Raw genomic sequence first — 16,278 nt, forward strand, 5'->3', positions numbered from 1 at the left:
AACATAATTGTCAAAACGAAGATAAAACATCTAATTTGCATCTGGTAATATTTGCCCAACACTGACATAATACTGTTTATCATTGCATGTCGATGTAATGCTTTATTCTATAGTGGCACGGCAGAGAAGGCTTGCGAGTTCAAAAACAAAGAACATATATATACATTTGTGTCTGGACATGCTCTGATTGTGGTTGCTGTTCACTATCTTCAATCCAATGATTCAGATAACAATGAATTCTAATTTCAATTAGATGATAAAACAAATAAGTTAGATTATAATGAAGTGTATATTATTATATAAATGCAGCGTTGCGAAATATCTTGGTAAGTAACTTCAGTCATTAAGCGTCTTATTATTGCGCATTCAGTTGACTACCATTGCGTACATTGTCAATATGATAGGTTTTTTTTTTTTGTTAAAAAAAAATAAATCTTTTTGTTCATAAAAAAATATTGTCCCAATTCATTAACCAAAGAAATGTATTCGTAAATCTGGTTCCAGTAACAGAGTCAATAGGATTAGGGTTAGGGGTTCTAAGACTAGACTTTTTGTCAGGTTAAGTAAGTACAAGGGACCGTGTTTTGATTAGGGTTAAGGTATTGCCGTAATATACGAATGTATGAGTATGACTTCAGACTTAGACTCTATCAACAAACACCAACATTCCGGGTACTCCTTCCATGATATTGATGTGTTTAGAACTGTTTTTTTTTTCTAATCTTTACAGTATGTTACACAAAGACGACGTCACCGCATCGTTTTCTCTCATTTCACACGATCCTCCGTTATCACTGCGGTAGTGGAACACAGTATTGCTCGCCAGATCGTACGATTGCGTTTTACGCACCCGGTCCGGGCGCATCGCTCTTCTGTCGCCGCCGGCTTCAAAATCGCTGGCGGGTTTGGCCAAGCCGGAAGCGATCCGCTTGTCCGCGTCGCGAAGAACGCTGAGCACGCTCACGTGACCGTATTTAATGGCCGCCCCGACAAGGGTCAAAGGGGAGAACGGCTCGAAGCAGTTGTTTTTCACCGAGGTGTCGCGGGTGTTCAAGTCAGCCGCACCGTTACACAGCAAGAACTGGGTGCGCTCCGAGTCCCCGGCCATGACAGCGTGGGCCAGTTCGATGGATGCCTCGTGTTCGATCAACATCTTCGACACACTTTCTTCTTTCGCGTTTTGCTTGGCGTACTCGACCAGGGTCTGGCCGTTGCGGGAGAGATTGACACGTGACCAGGATTTGACCAGCCGGTGAACCTGAGAACAAAATCGTGTGTGTTTTATTAAGTTGAAATCTAAGATAATGAATAAGGAATAAACATAGGCCTATTATTGTAGGAATACGACGTAATTTTTTGTGTTATTGAAATGTTAGCGTTCTTTAAACGAAATATCAGCTGAATATACCTTCCCCAACTCCCCCAACTAAATAAAGTAGACAAGTTTAGCCAGAGTATAATTCAACGGAGATCCGCCACAAGCAAATTTAACAGCTTTAGAGACACGTTTCTAACTGCAATTTGCCATAGTGATAGATTCTAGTCGCGGCTTTGGCAGCTTGTGTACCCTGACGACCGCGAAAGCTATACAAAGCGGAGGTTCAACCAAAAATGGGAAGATCTGCGTGGGTAGGGGTCAGACGAAAGATAGCTCTCCGGTCCTCCAGGTTGGAGGTTAAACAAAAGTCACAACCTTATTTCGAAAAAATAAAAAACCCACTACAGAAACCAAAGCGGAAAGCAGCAAGCTGTTTCTAAAATAATTGAAAAAAGAAGATGGGCCACGTTTTAAGTATAAATCCAGATGATATCAGATGAATGACACTCAACTGGACGCCTCTAGAAAAAAGGAAATAGTGAAGACTGGGGGAAACGCAGAGGCACTCAGAAGAAAAACAACCGAGAAAAACATGACTATCTTGGGGGAATGCTAGATAACTGCAAAGGGGCCGGCAAAGGTGGAAAGAGCTTTCCCTGTCTCGGGCACACAAGGGAAAAGATGATGATTGCAACCGCAACGGATTTAACGGCTTTGGGGACCCTTACCAGATGCAAAGAGATTTTAACGACTTTAGGGATCCTATAACTGTAGGAGATGTTGAAGGCGTTGGGGACTCTCCCCAACCCCCATCACCCACAAAAAATGTACTTTACGATGTTAAATAGTATTTTAAAAATGTATTAAAGAGTAACAACGTTTGAAAGAGACCTTGTACGGTGTGACGTCATGTACAGCCGACCAGTATGACGGTGTAAGGCGTCGTAAGATCTCCAGGATATCTGACTTGGCCACTCCCCTCACTTGCTCGGCTAGCTCCAAGTCCATCTCTTCCACCTCAGCACCGCATTTCAGTAAAGCTGCCAGTATCTGCGGCAAGACAATATACATTGATTTAAGGGAACTTCACATTTATAACAATAACATACTAAACATCCTAAACAAAGTTACATTGTCATTACTAAATTATTGTATGTTGTTGCGAAGATTTACTGAAACAAAACTATAAAGGGAATTTTGACTTACACCTTGGTAATTAATAATTCTAATATTTTCACACACATCTTTTAAAAGAAAAATATATCATTATATGCAGTACGGCACCTTCACGTCATGCATGTGTTGAAAGTTTACCAAAAAAAATAATGGCTTATTTGGCGATTAGGTGTCGTCTGTAAATGACGATACACCTAGGGAGGAGGGGGGTAGGGCAGGGGGATTCGGATTTTAATACACTGCATATATTCTGACGATGGAGTTCGGCCTTTAGTAACGACGTGTGAGGATAGTAGTTAGATTGAGGGTGGAGGGACTATGGTGAAAACCTGCCATATCGTCTGAATTTGTTTTAACGACGAAACCTAAGCCTCTAAGAGATCTTTATATTTCCTTTAAGTGAATGTTGGAGAAAGCCTCATAAATCTGACCACCCTGTAATTTAATGTAAAGATGTATCTATCCTAAAATGTAATGTAAATAATGTATTTATCCTAAACATATTTAATGTAAATGATGTATCTATCCTAAACATATTTAATGTAAACGATGTATCTATCCTAAACCTATTTAATGTAAATGATGTATCTATCCTAAACATATTTAATGTAAATGATGTATCTATCCTAAACCTATTTAATGTAAATGATGTATCTATCCTAAAACTATTTTATGTAAAGATGTATCTATCCTAAACCTAACTAATGTAAAGATGTATCTATCCTAAACCTAATTAATATAAAGATGTATCTATCCTAAACCTAATTAATGTAAATGATGTATCTATCATAAACCTAGTTAATGTAAAGATGTATCTATCCTAAACCTAACTAATGTAAAGATGTATCTATCCTAAACCTAAATAATGTAAAGATGTATCTATCCTAAACCTAAATAATGTAAAGATGTATCTATCCTAAACCTAAATAATGTAAAGATGTATCTATCCTAAACCTAATTAATGTAAAGTTGTATCTATCTCAAACCTAATTAATGTAAAGATGTATCTATCCTAAACCTAAATAATGTAAAGATGTATCTATCCTAAACCTAAATAATGTAAAGATGTATCTATCCTAAACCTAAATAATGTAAAGATGTATCTATCCTAAACCTAATTAATGTAAAGATGTATCTATCCTAAACCTAATTAATGTAAAGATGTATCTATCCTAAACCTAATTAATGTAAAGATGTATCTATCCTAAACCTAAATAATGTAAAGATGTATCTATCCTAAACCTAAATAATGTAAAGATGTATCTATCCTAAACTTATTTAATGTAAAGATGTATCTATCCTAACCCTAAATAATGTAAAGATGTATCTATCCTAAAGCTATTTAATTTAATGATGTATCTATCCTAAAGCTATTTAATGTAATGATGTATCTATTCTAAAGCTATTTAATGTAATGATGTATCTATCCTAAAGCTATTTAATGTAATGATGTTTCTATCCTAAAGCTATTTAATGTAAAGATATATCTATCCTAACCCTAACCTGAGGTAACCGTCTGAGGATCGCTATCCTCACGGCCGTGTTGCCGTCCTTGTCCTTGACATTTAGGTTGATGCCAGCGTTGGAGAGCTGGAACACCATGGGCACGTACTTGACCTCATGCTCGGGGGTGGCGTTGGTGGCGACAATGTGGAGGAAGGACATCCCACTGTGGGAGAGGATATAAAACTACGTTTATAGGTTGAGAGAGAGGGGGTGAGAGGGAGACGGATAGATAGGGAGAAATGGTGAGTGAGTGGGGGATAGAGAGATGGAGAGAGAGACAGAGAGAAGGGAATAGAGGAAAGATATATGAGAGAGAGAGAGAGAAGGGAATAGAGAAAAGATATATAAGAGAGAGAGAGAGAGAAGGGAATAGAGAAAAGAAATATAAGAGAGAGAGAGAGAAGGGAATAGAGAAAAGAAATATAAGAGAGAGAGAGAAGGGAATAGAGAAAAGATATATAAGAGAGAGAGAGAGAAGGGAATAGAGAAAAGATATATAAGAGAGAGATAGACAGAGAGAAGGGAATAGAAGTAGAGAAAAGATATAGGAGGGAGAGAGAGGTAGTGGGTGGGAGAGATACAGATAGAGAGTTACGTTGCTTCCCTCGGACACGCCATGTATTAGGACCACACGATAGCGTGGAGGGAATAGTGTGGAAAAAGATGTTAGCTTTTGACTGTAAAGGAAACCCCGCAGTCTTGTTCTACTCGAGACCCCAGGCTCCATGTTTCTCCGGAAGGGGAAGGGGGGTAGTCATTGTTGCCAGGTCCGAGTGAGTAATAGCTAGAGTTTTGATACTGCTACCCCATGTGGACAACGTGGCCTAGTGATAGAGCGCTAGGCCGCTAGCCCGAATCATCGGGGTTCAATTTAGTAGAGCATCCATGAATTCACTTAGCTCTGACGGGTACCTGACTCGCGTTAAGGAAATAAAGGCATCTACGCATAGTGCCGACCACACTATAAACTTTAAATGCTGAGCAGTTCAGCTCTCTACCGCTAGGCCACTCCATCCCCTATTAACGCAGTGAAGTAGAATAAGCCTGTTTTTGTAACCTCGGCATATAAATTGATAGCGTGGTTAGCACTAACCCTAACGTGTGTTAGGTACCCATTAGAGCTGGGTTGACTCAGGGACGTTCTACGTACTTGAACCCGGATTCGAACCCGGGGTTTGGCTAGGGTTTGAATGAAATATGAAACCTTACCGCTTTTACGACTTTAAAATTTTATTTAACACCGTTACGGGTCAGTTGTAGGTTAGATAGAAATAGTTTTAAAAGTTTACCCTAGAGTATTGTTATCCCAAGGTCGAATGCGGTATAAAAGTTGGAGTGAATTGTTGTAAGGGGTTAGTTGGTAGCGGTTAGGGCGAGGGCTACTCTGTTATGTGAAGAATTGAGTCCAAATAAAAGTATTGAAGTTAACCACGAATCGTTTCCTGAGCTGAACCAAACCCGGACGTAACAAACACTGCATTATAATGCCGGCCAATGTTGCACGCTGCAGGCCAGGAGCCCTTACCTTTTGGAACATATGGTGTGAGGACTTTCGCCCTGCCTCAGACACTCCAGCACCAGGATGTTGTTGCCCATAAGGATGGAGCGGGCGATACCAGACCTGGACATGGCATCGGTCAGTGGAGGAGCCTTGTCAGGTTTCTTTGGGGAATACAATAAAACAAGATTGTATCGGTGCTAACATTACCTGACTCTTCTAAAAATAGGCGTGCTGGGTTGTTAGTAGTATTGTAAAACCAGGTTTAGAATTAAGGTCAGTTATTAGGGTTATAACAATGGTAGGACATGGGTTAGTGTTTGGGTGAGGGATAGCGTTGTCGTTAACATTAGCATGGTATATTTGATTTTAGTTTACTACAACTAACTTAACACCCCTTTTTTTAAAGAAGATTCCATTTTTGTGACATTGTCAAACAACTCTCCAATGACGAATTTAGTGTTTATCCTGCATTTACACTACAGGGATGATTACGGACCACTAGTAAACAGAGCATGATGGTGTGATCTCTTCTTCTACCCTAACCCGAATCATAGATAGTATTGCATGACTTAGAAACTTGAACATGGTATGATGAATATTAAATTATATATATATCAGGTGAATGTATATATATATATATATATATATATATATATATATATATATATATATATATATATATATATATTATCGTCATATTTAGTCAGTTCTGGTTTCTTTTCGAAAGCTTCAGCAACCGAAGCTGGTACCTAAGGTAGTGCTTAGCATTCCTTAGGACTCTACATCAAAGATCACGATGTATGGGCAACTCATGATCTTTACATTTAATGCCCTGGTACCAGCCCCTAAGGTTCTCAGTAGTTTGGGCACATCCATCGTCTCACAGGGCATCATGTAGACATATTGTATTTAGTATAGGGATAGCGTAAAATAGTGATTATTTGTTTCTTAACGATGAACATTGGTACAGGCCAACTTCTCTTGTCCATCTCAGTGGCGTAGGCAAGGGATGATTAGGGGGGTTATAACCCCTCCCATTGACTCACACATGGAAAAATATTTGAACCCCTCACATGACCAATTCCTGGCTACGCCACTGGTCCATCTCCTAAGACACGAACCAATCATCCCGCAGTCAAGTCATGACATGATGAACAACTTACCACACACGCCTCTGCCTGCACCGCCTCGGGTGACTTAATGACTGTGACTTGACCCCGCCAGTACTGCGAGTACACAGCCTCGTCGGTCGTCAGCGGCTGGCTCTGGGACCTCGGCATCGGCGTCTTCTTGAAGACGCCCTGCTGCTTCACGTCCGTCCTCCCTTGCTGCTGGGGGGACTGGACCTGCGAGACGGACCCCCTCGGGGGTGACGCCCGCTCATTGTCAGCCAGCAAAGGTTCCGACACCGGGTCGTAATCCGAACTCACCAGCCCGTCTATCAGCACCTCGTTTTCTCCAGCACCGGATCTGTTCTTCGCCTTCTCCGATTTCTGAAACTGGCCCACCTCTTTGGGAGTTGAACCCACGCCAAAAGAAACACCCCCTTCCGCATCAGATGCCACACCATTGGTCTGTTTCATCCGGGTTGCATCGCCCAGCTCCCGAACATCCCCCAGCTCATGAAGATGCTTTTTGTCTGACGTCACAGTTTCTTGCAAGAGCAGCGGTTCCTCTTCTGTGTGGTCGAGGAACGTGGTTTCTATGTTAGCGATGTCCTCCACTGTGTCCGTTGCCACGGCAACCTGGCCGGCGTCCTCCCCTGGGCTTAGGTTACTCATCTAGTTGGTCTCTCACTTTCCTTTACAAACACGGGTACGTACACGTTGATCTCGTTGTTTTACATCATACTTGTAATAAATGTTAACGGTATGTTCGCTACAGTACTGTACCATCCGGAGTCAATAGTGAAAGCATATATCCATTCTTCTTTATTTTACTCAATGTCGTGTTAATTTAAAGGTAGGGTACTTGATTTTACTCCAAGCTCATGGATCACCTGTGTGGAAATTTTAATACATTTAATACATATAATTTTAATACATTATAATAAGTTTTTACTATAAGTGGAGAGGTTCAATTTTATCATTTTAAGAACAAGAGGCGTTGGGAGGGGGGGGGGGTATTAAGAAAAGTGATATATCGTTTATGAGGGCTGGTAGGATTATATAGTGTGTGGTATTTGTGCATATATGCCTATATGATCGTAGCATTATTGTTAATGCTAATCTTATTACCTGGGATAAGGACACTATAAGAATGAGAGTTAAGATTAAGGCTAGGACTTAGGACAATATCAGGGATAAGGTTAGGACCAGGTCTAAGGACAAATGTAAGGGTCAGGGATAAGGACAATAACATGGCTAAGGTAAGGACCAGAGGTAAGGACCATATAAATAGACAGTAGAGGGGCTAAGGTAAGGGCAGTTCTAAGGACAAATGTAAGGGTCAGGGATAAGGATAATAATATGGCTAAAGTAAGGACCAGAGGTAAGGACCATATAAATAGACAGTAACGGGGCTAGGGTAAGGGCCAGTCTAAGGACAAATGTAAGGGTCAGGGATAAGGATAATAACATGGCTAAAGTAAGGACCAGAGGTAAGGACCATATAAATAGACAGTAACGGGGCTAGGGTAAGGGCCAGTCTAAGGACAAATGTAAGGGTCAGGGATAAGGATAATAACATGGCTAAAGTAAGGACCAGAGGTAAGGACCATATAAATAGACAGTTGAGGGGCTAAGGTAAGGGCAGTTCTAAGGACAATATCAAGGCTTAACCACGAGTTAGAGGCAATATCAAGTTCAGAAGTAGAGATACAGGTTAGGCCTAAAACTATAGTTAGGATGATGGATGAAAAAAATATTTAAAAGATCACAGAAACTATAACTACAGGTTAGTTCTACAGTCTTTTTTTTTCGAACAAGAATTCCACCAATAGAGCTATGCTAGGGCTCTAACACACGAATCTTGTTCATCTCAATTATCCCATAACTAATCCAGAAGCTAAAGCCTTCTCGTAGTGATGTTATCCATTGTGTTGGCTACAGGACATTACCCCCCCCCCCCGAAAATTCCCCCCAGGACATCCCCCCCGTATTTACCCCCCGGAGCAATTACCCCCTGTCAATTACCCACCTGTCAATTACCCCCTTGGGAATTATCCCCCCCCCCCTCATCCACCAAGATAGAATGCTAATTCTAACTCCAAATCTATACCTATATATTACCTTAATCCTAAACTTAAGACAAAGACAAAAAAACCTAAGAATTCCCAATTCTAACTCGAAATCTATACCTATATATTACCTTAATCTTAACCTTAAGACAAAAGACGAAAGACCTTAGAATTCACCTCACCCAAAAATAAACCCAAAACCAAACCCAACTCTAGATATTTAAGCCTAACCCTGATCCTAACACTAAACCTAGCCCTAACCCTAGCCCTATCCCTAACTCTAGCCCTAAGCCTAACCCTAACCCTAACTCTAGCCCTAACTCTAACCCTAGCCCTAATCCTAGCCCTAACCCTAACTCTAGCCCTAAGCCTAAGCCTAAACCTAACCCTAGCCCTAACCCTAGCCCAAACTCGAACCCTAACTCTAACCATAACTGAACCTTAGTCTATGACCGGGGGGTAATGTCCTACTGGGCGGGGGGGGGGGGGGGAGGGTAAATGATAGGCGGTAATTGACAGGGGGGTAATTACTCCCGGGGGGGGGGGGTAATGACGTGGGGAATGTCCGGGGGATAATTGACTAAAGGGGGGGGGGGGGTAATGCCCTGTTCCCGTTGTATTAAAGGGTCGAATGCCAGAGCATACGACTGCTAACCCGAAAGCCTTGAGTTCGAAGCTGGGTTCTAGTCCGCAGAACTTCCCTGAGTCCACCCAACTCTGATGTGTACCTAGCTCACGTTAGGGAAAGTAAAGGCGGCTGGGCATAGTGCTGACCACACTATCTCTTCATATGCCGAGGTCACAGAAACAGATGAACTCTACTTCACTTGCTCCATGTGTAAAAAAGATCTTTACTTTTTTTACCTTATGCATTTTTTTTACGGCAAGTAGGTTTGGGGATTGATACAACGCAATTTGCAATATTAGTTGTAATAATATGTAGGTATGGCAGTCAGCCTAGTAACGTTTGGTGTAATCATATGTATACGTGATGTATTCATACAGCTTTTGTTTGGTAACTCGTTTTAGGTTTGGGTATGAGGTTAAGGTATTGTTATATACAATCTCAGCAATAAATAGGGGTCAGGATTGCTTAGACTCGGCAGTAGCATAGCGAGGGGGGGGGCGGGGGGGGGGGGGGACATATGTCCCCGGGCGCCGACGTTAGGGGGCGCCAAAATGGGTTGGAAAAATAAATTGAAAGGTTGAGGGGGGGGGGTGCAAATCAAAATCTTGAGGGGTGGGGTGGAAATCAAAAGTTTGAGGGGGGGGTGCAAATCGAAAAGTTTGTCCCCGGGCGCCGGGATGGGTCGCTACGCCTCTGAGACTCGGAATACATGAACTGTTCTTGTCAGCTGCTATTATACCAGCTGGATGCCAGATTAATTTCACTGAATCTAGACCAGGGCTCGTGTGTTAAACGTTACGGAAGCGACTCCAACAAAAAAATAACATGGATACGGCAATGACGGCCATCATACAATACATGGACCCACCCTTACCCTAAGTTTTAAGTTTAGTTATAAATCAATTAATATTACATGCTATCTCATAACGCGATCCATTGGTGTTAAGAATTAGACCTAACTAAACACCAGAAAGCAACCTAAACGCTAACCTACCAAAACCAAGTTTTCAAAACGGTCAGCACCAAAACAATCGCCAATATGGTGGAAAAGAAAAAGAGCATGTAAACAGGAGGTGACGTCATTTTAAATGCAATTATTTTTAAAAAGTTAAAAATTGGACAATATTTTAGAGATTATTTTATTACGTATACACACAAAACTAGCGCTGAAAGAATCAGATTCTTGTTTTTAGAGTGTAGGAAACAAATACGACAGGAACAAATAGTTGACAACAGAGTTTCTTACAGGCATCTCCCCCGAAGAACATCTACCCCCCCCCCACCCCGAACGAAATGGATTTTATATAGAAGATACATACTTTTACCAGTGTCCCGTCCCCCCTGAAATTTTAGCCCCCCCCCCCCCCCCCAAACTAGACTAACCAAAAGGGAAAAAGCAAAGTTTATTAAATCAAACATTATTTGAATCAACGTAATGCAATAGTTTCTATTTTTAAAAACCCATTGTTCTTAGTTAACAGATTTAAAAAATAGAGTATCTAATTGTTGATTTAAAACTATCGCTGCTTATAGTTAAGATCAGAATAAATCTTAATGTTGTTCAGGGTTTGGGAAATTTGGGGTAAGTTGCCGCCGTAGTTAATGTTAGGGTAGTTTAATCAGTAAAGATGGGCCTATCTGAGGCCGCCCATCGGGAACGCCTGCGTAAATCGTGAGCAGAGTTTCTTCCAGGAGCCCCCCCCCCCTCCCGAAAAAAAGTCTACCCCACCCCCCAAACGAAATGGAATTTATATAGAAAACATATACTTTTACCAGTGTCCGCCCCCTTACCCGAAAATAGCAAGTGCCCCCCCCCCCCCCCCCCCCCAGAGAAAAAAGTCTGGAAGAAACACTGATCGTGAGGTGCCGCGGTACTGAAGTTTAACCAGTGTTATTGTGATTAGATGACCTGCATATCTTAAGCACATCTGCAGCAAAGCGCGAGTCAGGTCCATAGACATTCACAACCCACAAGTGGGGAGGGATTGTGCATGCGCCGGGGGGAACAGAAGAAAACACGGCCAATCAGGCTCTAGCGAGACTGGTTTTCAAGAAGAAAAAAATGAAAAGTTAAAAAAAGTAGCTCCCCTTTCAGACCTAATGGTCCATAGGGCAGATGAAGTAGTGTTCATGTATTTCTTGACCTCGGCATATCAGGGGATAATGTCAGCACTAAACACAGTCGCTTTTACTTTTATTAACTCAAGTCCGGACCGAGCTCCGAATTAGATACTTTCGGGTCAGCAGTTAAGTGCGCTACCTTTCAGCCACATCGTCCCCCGAATAAGGAAACGGCTAGCCGGAGAGAAAAGGCAACAAAAGCTGCAGGAATTACAAGGGCAAACAAAGGTACAAATGAAGAGAGTCGCCCAGAACCAAGTCTGTTTGATAAAAATGCAGTCTCAGCCCTCTGCTCCAAAGAGGTATCACAGTTAAGTCAAGTCATTGCGATAATTACACATCAAGTATCCCTTTAAGGCATCTCTTAGAAAGGGGGGGGGGGGATTTATATTCATAATATATACTTTAACCGATGTCCGCCAAGTGCCCCCCCACCACCGAAAGTTTTAAGTGCCCCCCCCCCCCGAGAAAGAATGTCTGAATGAAACACTGATCCCTTGTAGCCCGGGGATGTTAGCCGGTAATCACCACACATTTGAAAACGATTTCTTCACGTTAACAAATTGTATAACCTAAGTGAAGTATAATACATTTTATTTTTAATCTCTAAACGTGCCTGGCAAATAATAATATATTTCACATATTAAGCACTTTACATTATCGAACAATATCATTTTTTAAAAAAAAAAAAAGGTTGTGTTGTAAAATTAAATAACGACCAAAAACCAACCTGGACACCACGAAACACTACACAAACCAGAAGATCAAATGATGTAAGTAAAGAGAAAATAAAACACACACTCAAAGTGGAACAAAGGTCACGTGACAAATAGCTCAGCGTCCACTTCAAAGGTCATACACATTTCCGGTTCCTCTTGAAACCATTGTTCCTCATCTTAACACACCAAGTAACTAGATCTAATTGTTTCATAGATCAAATGAGTATTTAAAAAACAAACAATCTACAACTTTGTTTGAAAGTTAAAGTGATTAGCATTTATTTTTTCACAACACCAAACAAATTGTAAAAAAACTGAAAAAAAAAATCCATTGATAAAAAAATACATACCAGTGGCGTAGGCAGGGGGGGGGGGGGGTTAGGGGGGGTTATAACCCCCCCCCCATAGACCCCTCGGTATATATAAAAAGTATGAGGGGGGGGGGTGCAAATCGAAAGTTTGAGGGATCGAAAGTTTGAGGGGGGGGGGGTGCAAATCGAAAGTTTGAGGGGGGGGGGGGTGCAAATCGAAAGTTTGAGGGGGGGGGGGGGTGCAAATCGAAAGTTTGAGGGGGGGGGGGTGCAAATCGAAAGTTTGTCCCCGGGTAAAAATTGGACCCCCCCCCCCTTGAGACGATCCTGGCTACGCCACTGATCCATACATAGATATTGCGTTCTGTTATGTACGGGGAGTTTAAATTTACATGTTAATGTTAAAGTGAGAACTGCAAGCATTTTATAGAATGTTTTAATTTTCTGTAGAATATGTGTCGTTTTCTAAGAAATAAATCTTACAATTATTTTTCTTGCATACTTAGACATGCTTAGTCTATGCATTCTATACCATGAAAAGTAGGCCTACTCTTCTACGTTCATATATTATCTGTTTAATTACTTTGGTTAATTAATTAATTAATTACTCGACGAGTCCATAGCTGAACAAGTCGAATCTAAGTAACAAGAAGCTATTTATTAATTAACTTATTCAATTATCTTGTTGTACGGTATTATAAACTAAATTCTAGATTTGTCGGTGTATGATCTTGATTTGTAATTTTTTGTGAACAATTGTTTTGTCATGCACCAACTAGATAAAACACTAGTGTCATCACATTGTGTCTTACTGTATTCTTTATACGTTGCTTGAATTCTTAAGAAAAGTACTTTGTCCATTCTGTTTCGCTTAATGAATTTTACGAAATGGTGTCAGGCGCTTCTTTTACAATCATTAGAGTTTGAACAATATCCACACCCCGACCCAAAAATATAAGTCTTCCCCCACTCCTAAAGTTTCAAGTGTCCCCACCCCAACCCCTAGGAGAAAAGTGCCCGAAAAAAACCCTCGCGAATTAATTGATAACACGTAATACTCAATAGAGCCACACACACACACACACACACACACATACACACAGTTAAAAGTGCGTTCAGCGCGTTATTTTAACTAAACTGTTCATTCCAAAGTGTACTGGACCGTCGCTCCATTCTTCATGCATTAACCACAAATGAAGGCTCGGTAACCACCTTTTAGTAGCCCTACTAAGGCCGAACTCTCTCGCATACCGTCATTTACCTGCTCAAGATATTGCTCATTAGCCAGGCAGACTCGACCCGGGTCAAGAATCAAGCATTTTTTTCTACCCATGTTAGCAGCCGCTAAACACTTGGGTTTCCGACAGGCTTTTGTCTCCCCCCCCCCCGTGCATCGCATCACCTGCTTTGGACATGAGGGGCAGTTAGATCAAGGGACGACCTACGGCCTCAAGCCCAGGATCCGAACTCGTGAGTTCCGGTTTAGCAATCACGCGTCTAATCACGTGCCCAAGGCCTAACTAGAAATGGTTAGAGACAACGACAGACTATTGTAAGAAATCATTGGGGGTATGGGGATGGGGGGTGTTGCCCACCCGAAACACTTCTACCTACCCCTCCCCCAACGAAATATAATTTATGTAGAAAATATACACGTTTACCAGTGTCCACCACCCCACCCCACCCCCACCCCCCCACCCCACCCCCACCCCCCCACCCCCTGGAAAATTTAGTCCGATCCCCGAAAGTTTCAAGTGTCCACATCCCCGGAGAAAAAAAACCCACTGACACCAGACCCCTTGGCACAATTCTCGACCAACCGTATCGACCGCAACACATTGAATCTAACCCACCCATGCAGTGGCGTAGGCAGGGGGGGGTTAGGGGGGTCATAACCCCCCCCCATAGACCCCTCGGTATATATAAAAAGTATGAGGGGGGGTGCAAATCGAAAGTTTGAGGGGGGGGTGCAAATCGAAAGTTTGAGGGGGGGGGGTGCAAATCGAAAGTTTGAGGGGGGGGTGCAAATCGAAAGTTTGTCCCCGGGTAAAAATTGGAACCCCCCCCTTGAGACGATCCTGGCTACGCCACTGCACCCATGCGTATCAAAGCATGCTTCTTATTTGTGTTTTCAAAATATAAACTTGAAGTCCCGAAATGAACTGTTTTCTTTTTCTACTGCCATATCGATCTCGCTCGATAATGATTGATTTTTCCCAATAGCCTCAGGTCGTCTATACATATTTCATGCCTTTCGACTTTGTCTAGCTAGCTGTGTGTCGTGTCGGTGACGACTATGTGTCACCTGTCAAGTGTTACAGTCTGTAAAGATAAGCTTAAGCATAATCGTAAGTCGTAAAAAAATGGGGCATTAGACACAAGGCATTCATTGTTTTAAACTGTAACCATGCTCTGTATATAATTTTGTTTGTTAAATTAACTATGGTTTTAAACAATAACTGTAAATATAGCTTACTTATTAAATAATATAAACATCGCATTAATAGGTATCTACATAGACCATATATATATATATATAAATATATATATATATATATATATATATATATATATATATATATATATATATATTTATATATATATATATATATATATCATATAGGCCCATATATGTAGCTTATATATATTGATAAAACAATAAATTATTTATGTGAATCAAGATCCTCTAAAAATTCTATAATTAGTATCAAATGAACTATCACCAAACTGTAATGATAATTGCACTCTATTCTGCGTGTCTGTTCACGTTAGAGAAATTATTTTTGAACAAATAATCTATAAACTTAATCAAACGAAAGAAAAATAATTTGATTTAACGATGCGAAATGAATCAAAATTTTAAACTAATTGCCGGGAAAAAAATATAAATGTACAAAACAACAAAAAGCGTACAGTTAAAAAAATTGAAACTTTAAATAGGCTGATTTTATTTTAGTGCAACATCTTTTAATTTTTAAAATCTTTTCATTCTTTTGTTTTAAATTTTTTTTTTTAAATCGACTCATACCACACAAAAAGAACGGATGATATTCTTTACAATTATATTCCACCCTGGTCAATAATTAATTCCATAAAGTTATAGTTATATGGCTTACAGCTAGGCTTTTTAAATGTATAGCTCTTTTATATGTCTTTACGATGTTTATAATATATGTATGCCTATGTGTGCGTGCGTGTGTGTTTAGCTCTATTGAATATTACGTGTGCGTATCTATCAATTCGCGAGTGAGTATTTTGTATGTGTATTAATAATTAAATTTATTTTCCATTGTTAAATAATTGATTACCGAATACCCAACGGCGCCAATCAAAGTGGTTTAGTTACACCACAGGAGAAAAAAAACCAATCAAGAAAACGATCTAAGTAAACAATTAAAACCACTATCGGAGAAAGTCTTCAAAGTAAACTAAAGTCTTTACCAACATACCCTGTTTTCTCTCTTCAATAGTTTCTTGTTGGTCCATATCCACATTGTTAAAGTTTCCAATACACAGGACACATAGATACAATGAACACACGGCACGGCCTTGCGTGTAGTTTAAGCCCAGTAGCTGTGGCACGAAAAAAAAAATGTTATACTTATGCTTTAAGGTGAAGATCAGAACGAACACAGCCCAGCGCAGAAAATCGATTTTCGGGCATTAAGTATTAGTAGATTGATTTTTTTTAGAGGCCCCGTTTTTTTTTCCTTTTGTGGGGGCACATTCCATTCTTGTGTCTGTTGTTGGGTTGATAGTAGTTAGATATGTTTCGATTTGTTTGATTAACAATATTTGCGATGGTATTTTTAGATGAGTT

At 40.6% G+C, this 16,278-nt stretch overlaps 1 protein-coding gene across 2 annotated transcripts; it reads right to left on the bottom strand.

Moving 5' to 3' along the window:
- Positions 1-421: 421 nt before the first annotated feature.
- Positions 422-16,006, bottom strand: LOC131948644 (uncharacterized). Of its 2 annotated transcripts, none has more exons than XM_059310261.1 (6): positions 15,908-16,006; positions 6,665-7,500; positions 5,526-5,662; positions 3,998-4,163; positions 2,210-2,368; positions 422-1,258 (listed from the first exon to the last, which is right to left on the bottom strand). In XM_059310261.1, exons 2-6 carry the CDS (start codon positions 7,280-7,282, stop codon positions 725-727), a joined length of 1,614 nt encoding a protein of 537 aa, XP_059166244.1. In that variant the 5' UTR covers positions 7,283-7,500; positions 15,908-16,006; the 3' UTR covers positions 422-724. The 2 variants fall into 2 exon arrangements, with proteins under 2 accessions (XP_059166244.1, XP_059166243.1); XM_059310260.1 differs by lacking the exon at positions 15,908-16,006 and adding an exon at positions 10,302-10,348.
- Between the last annotated feature and the right edge of the window lie 272 nt (positions 16,007-16,278).

The sequence above is a fragment of the Physella acuta genome, unplaced genomic scaffold (genome assembly GCF_028476545.2).
Source record: "Physella acuta isolate Inbredline_101_S28 unplaced genomic scaffold, ASM2847654v3 ptg000654l, whole genome shotgun sequence".
In the NCBI taxonomy this organism is placed as follows: domain Eukaryota; kingdom Metazoa; phylum Mollusca; class Gastropoda; family Physidae; genus Physella; species Physella acuta.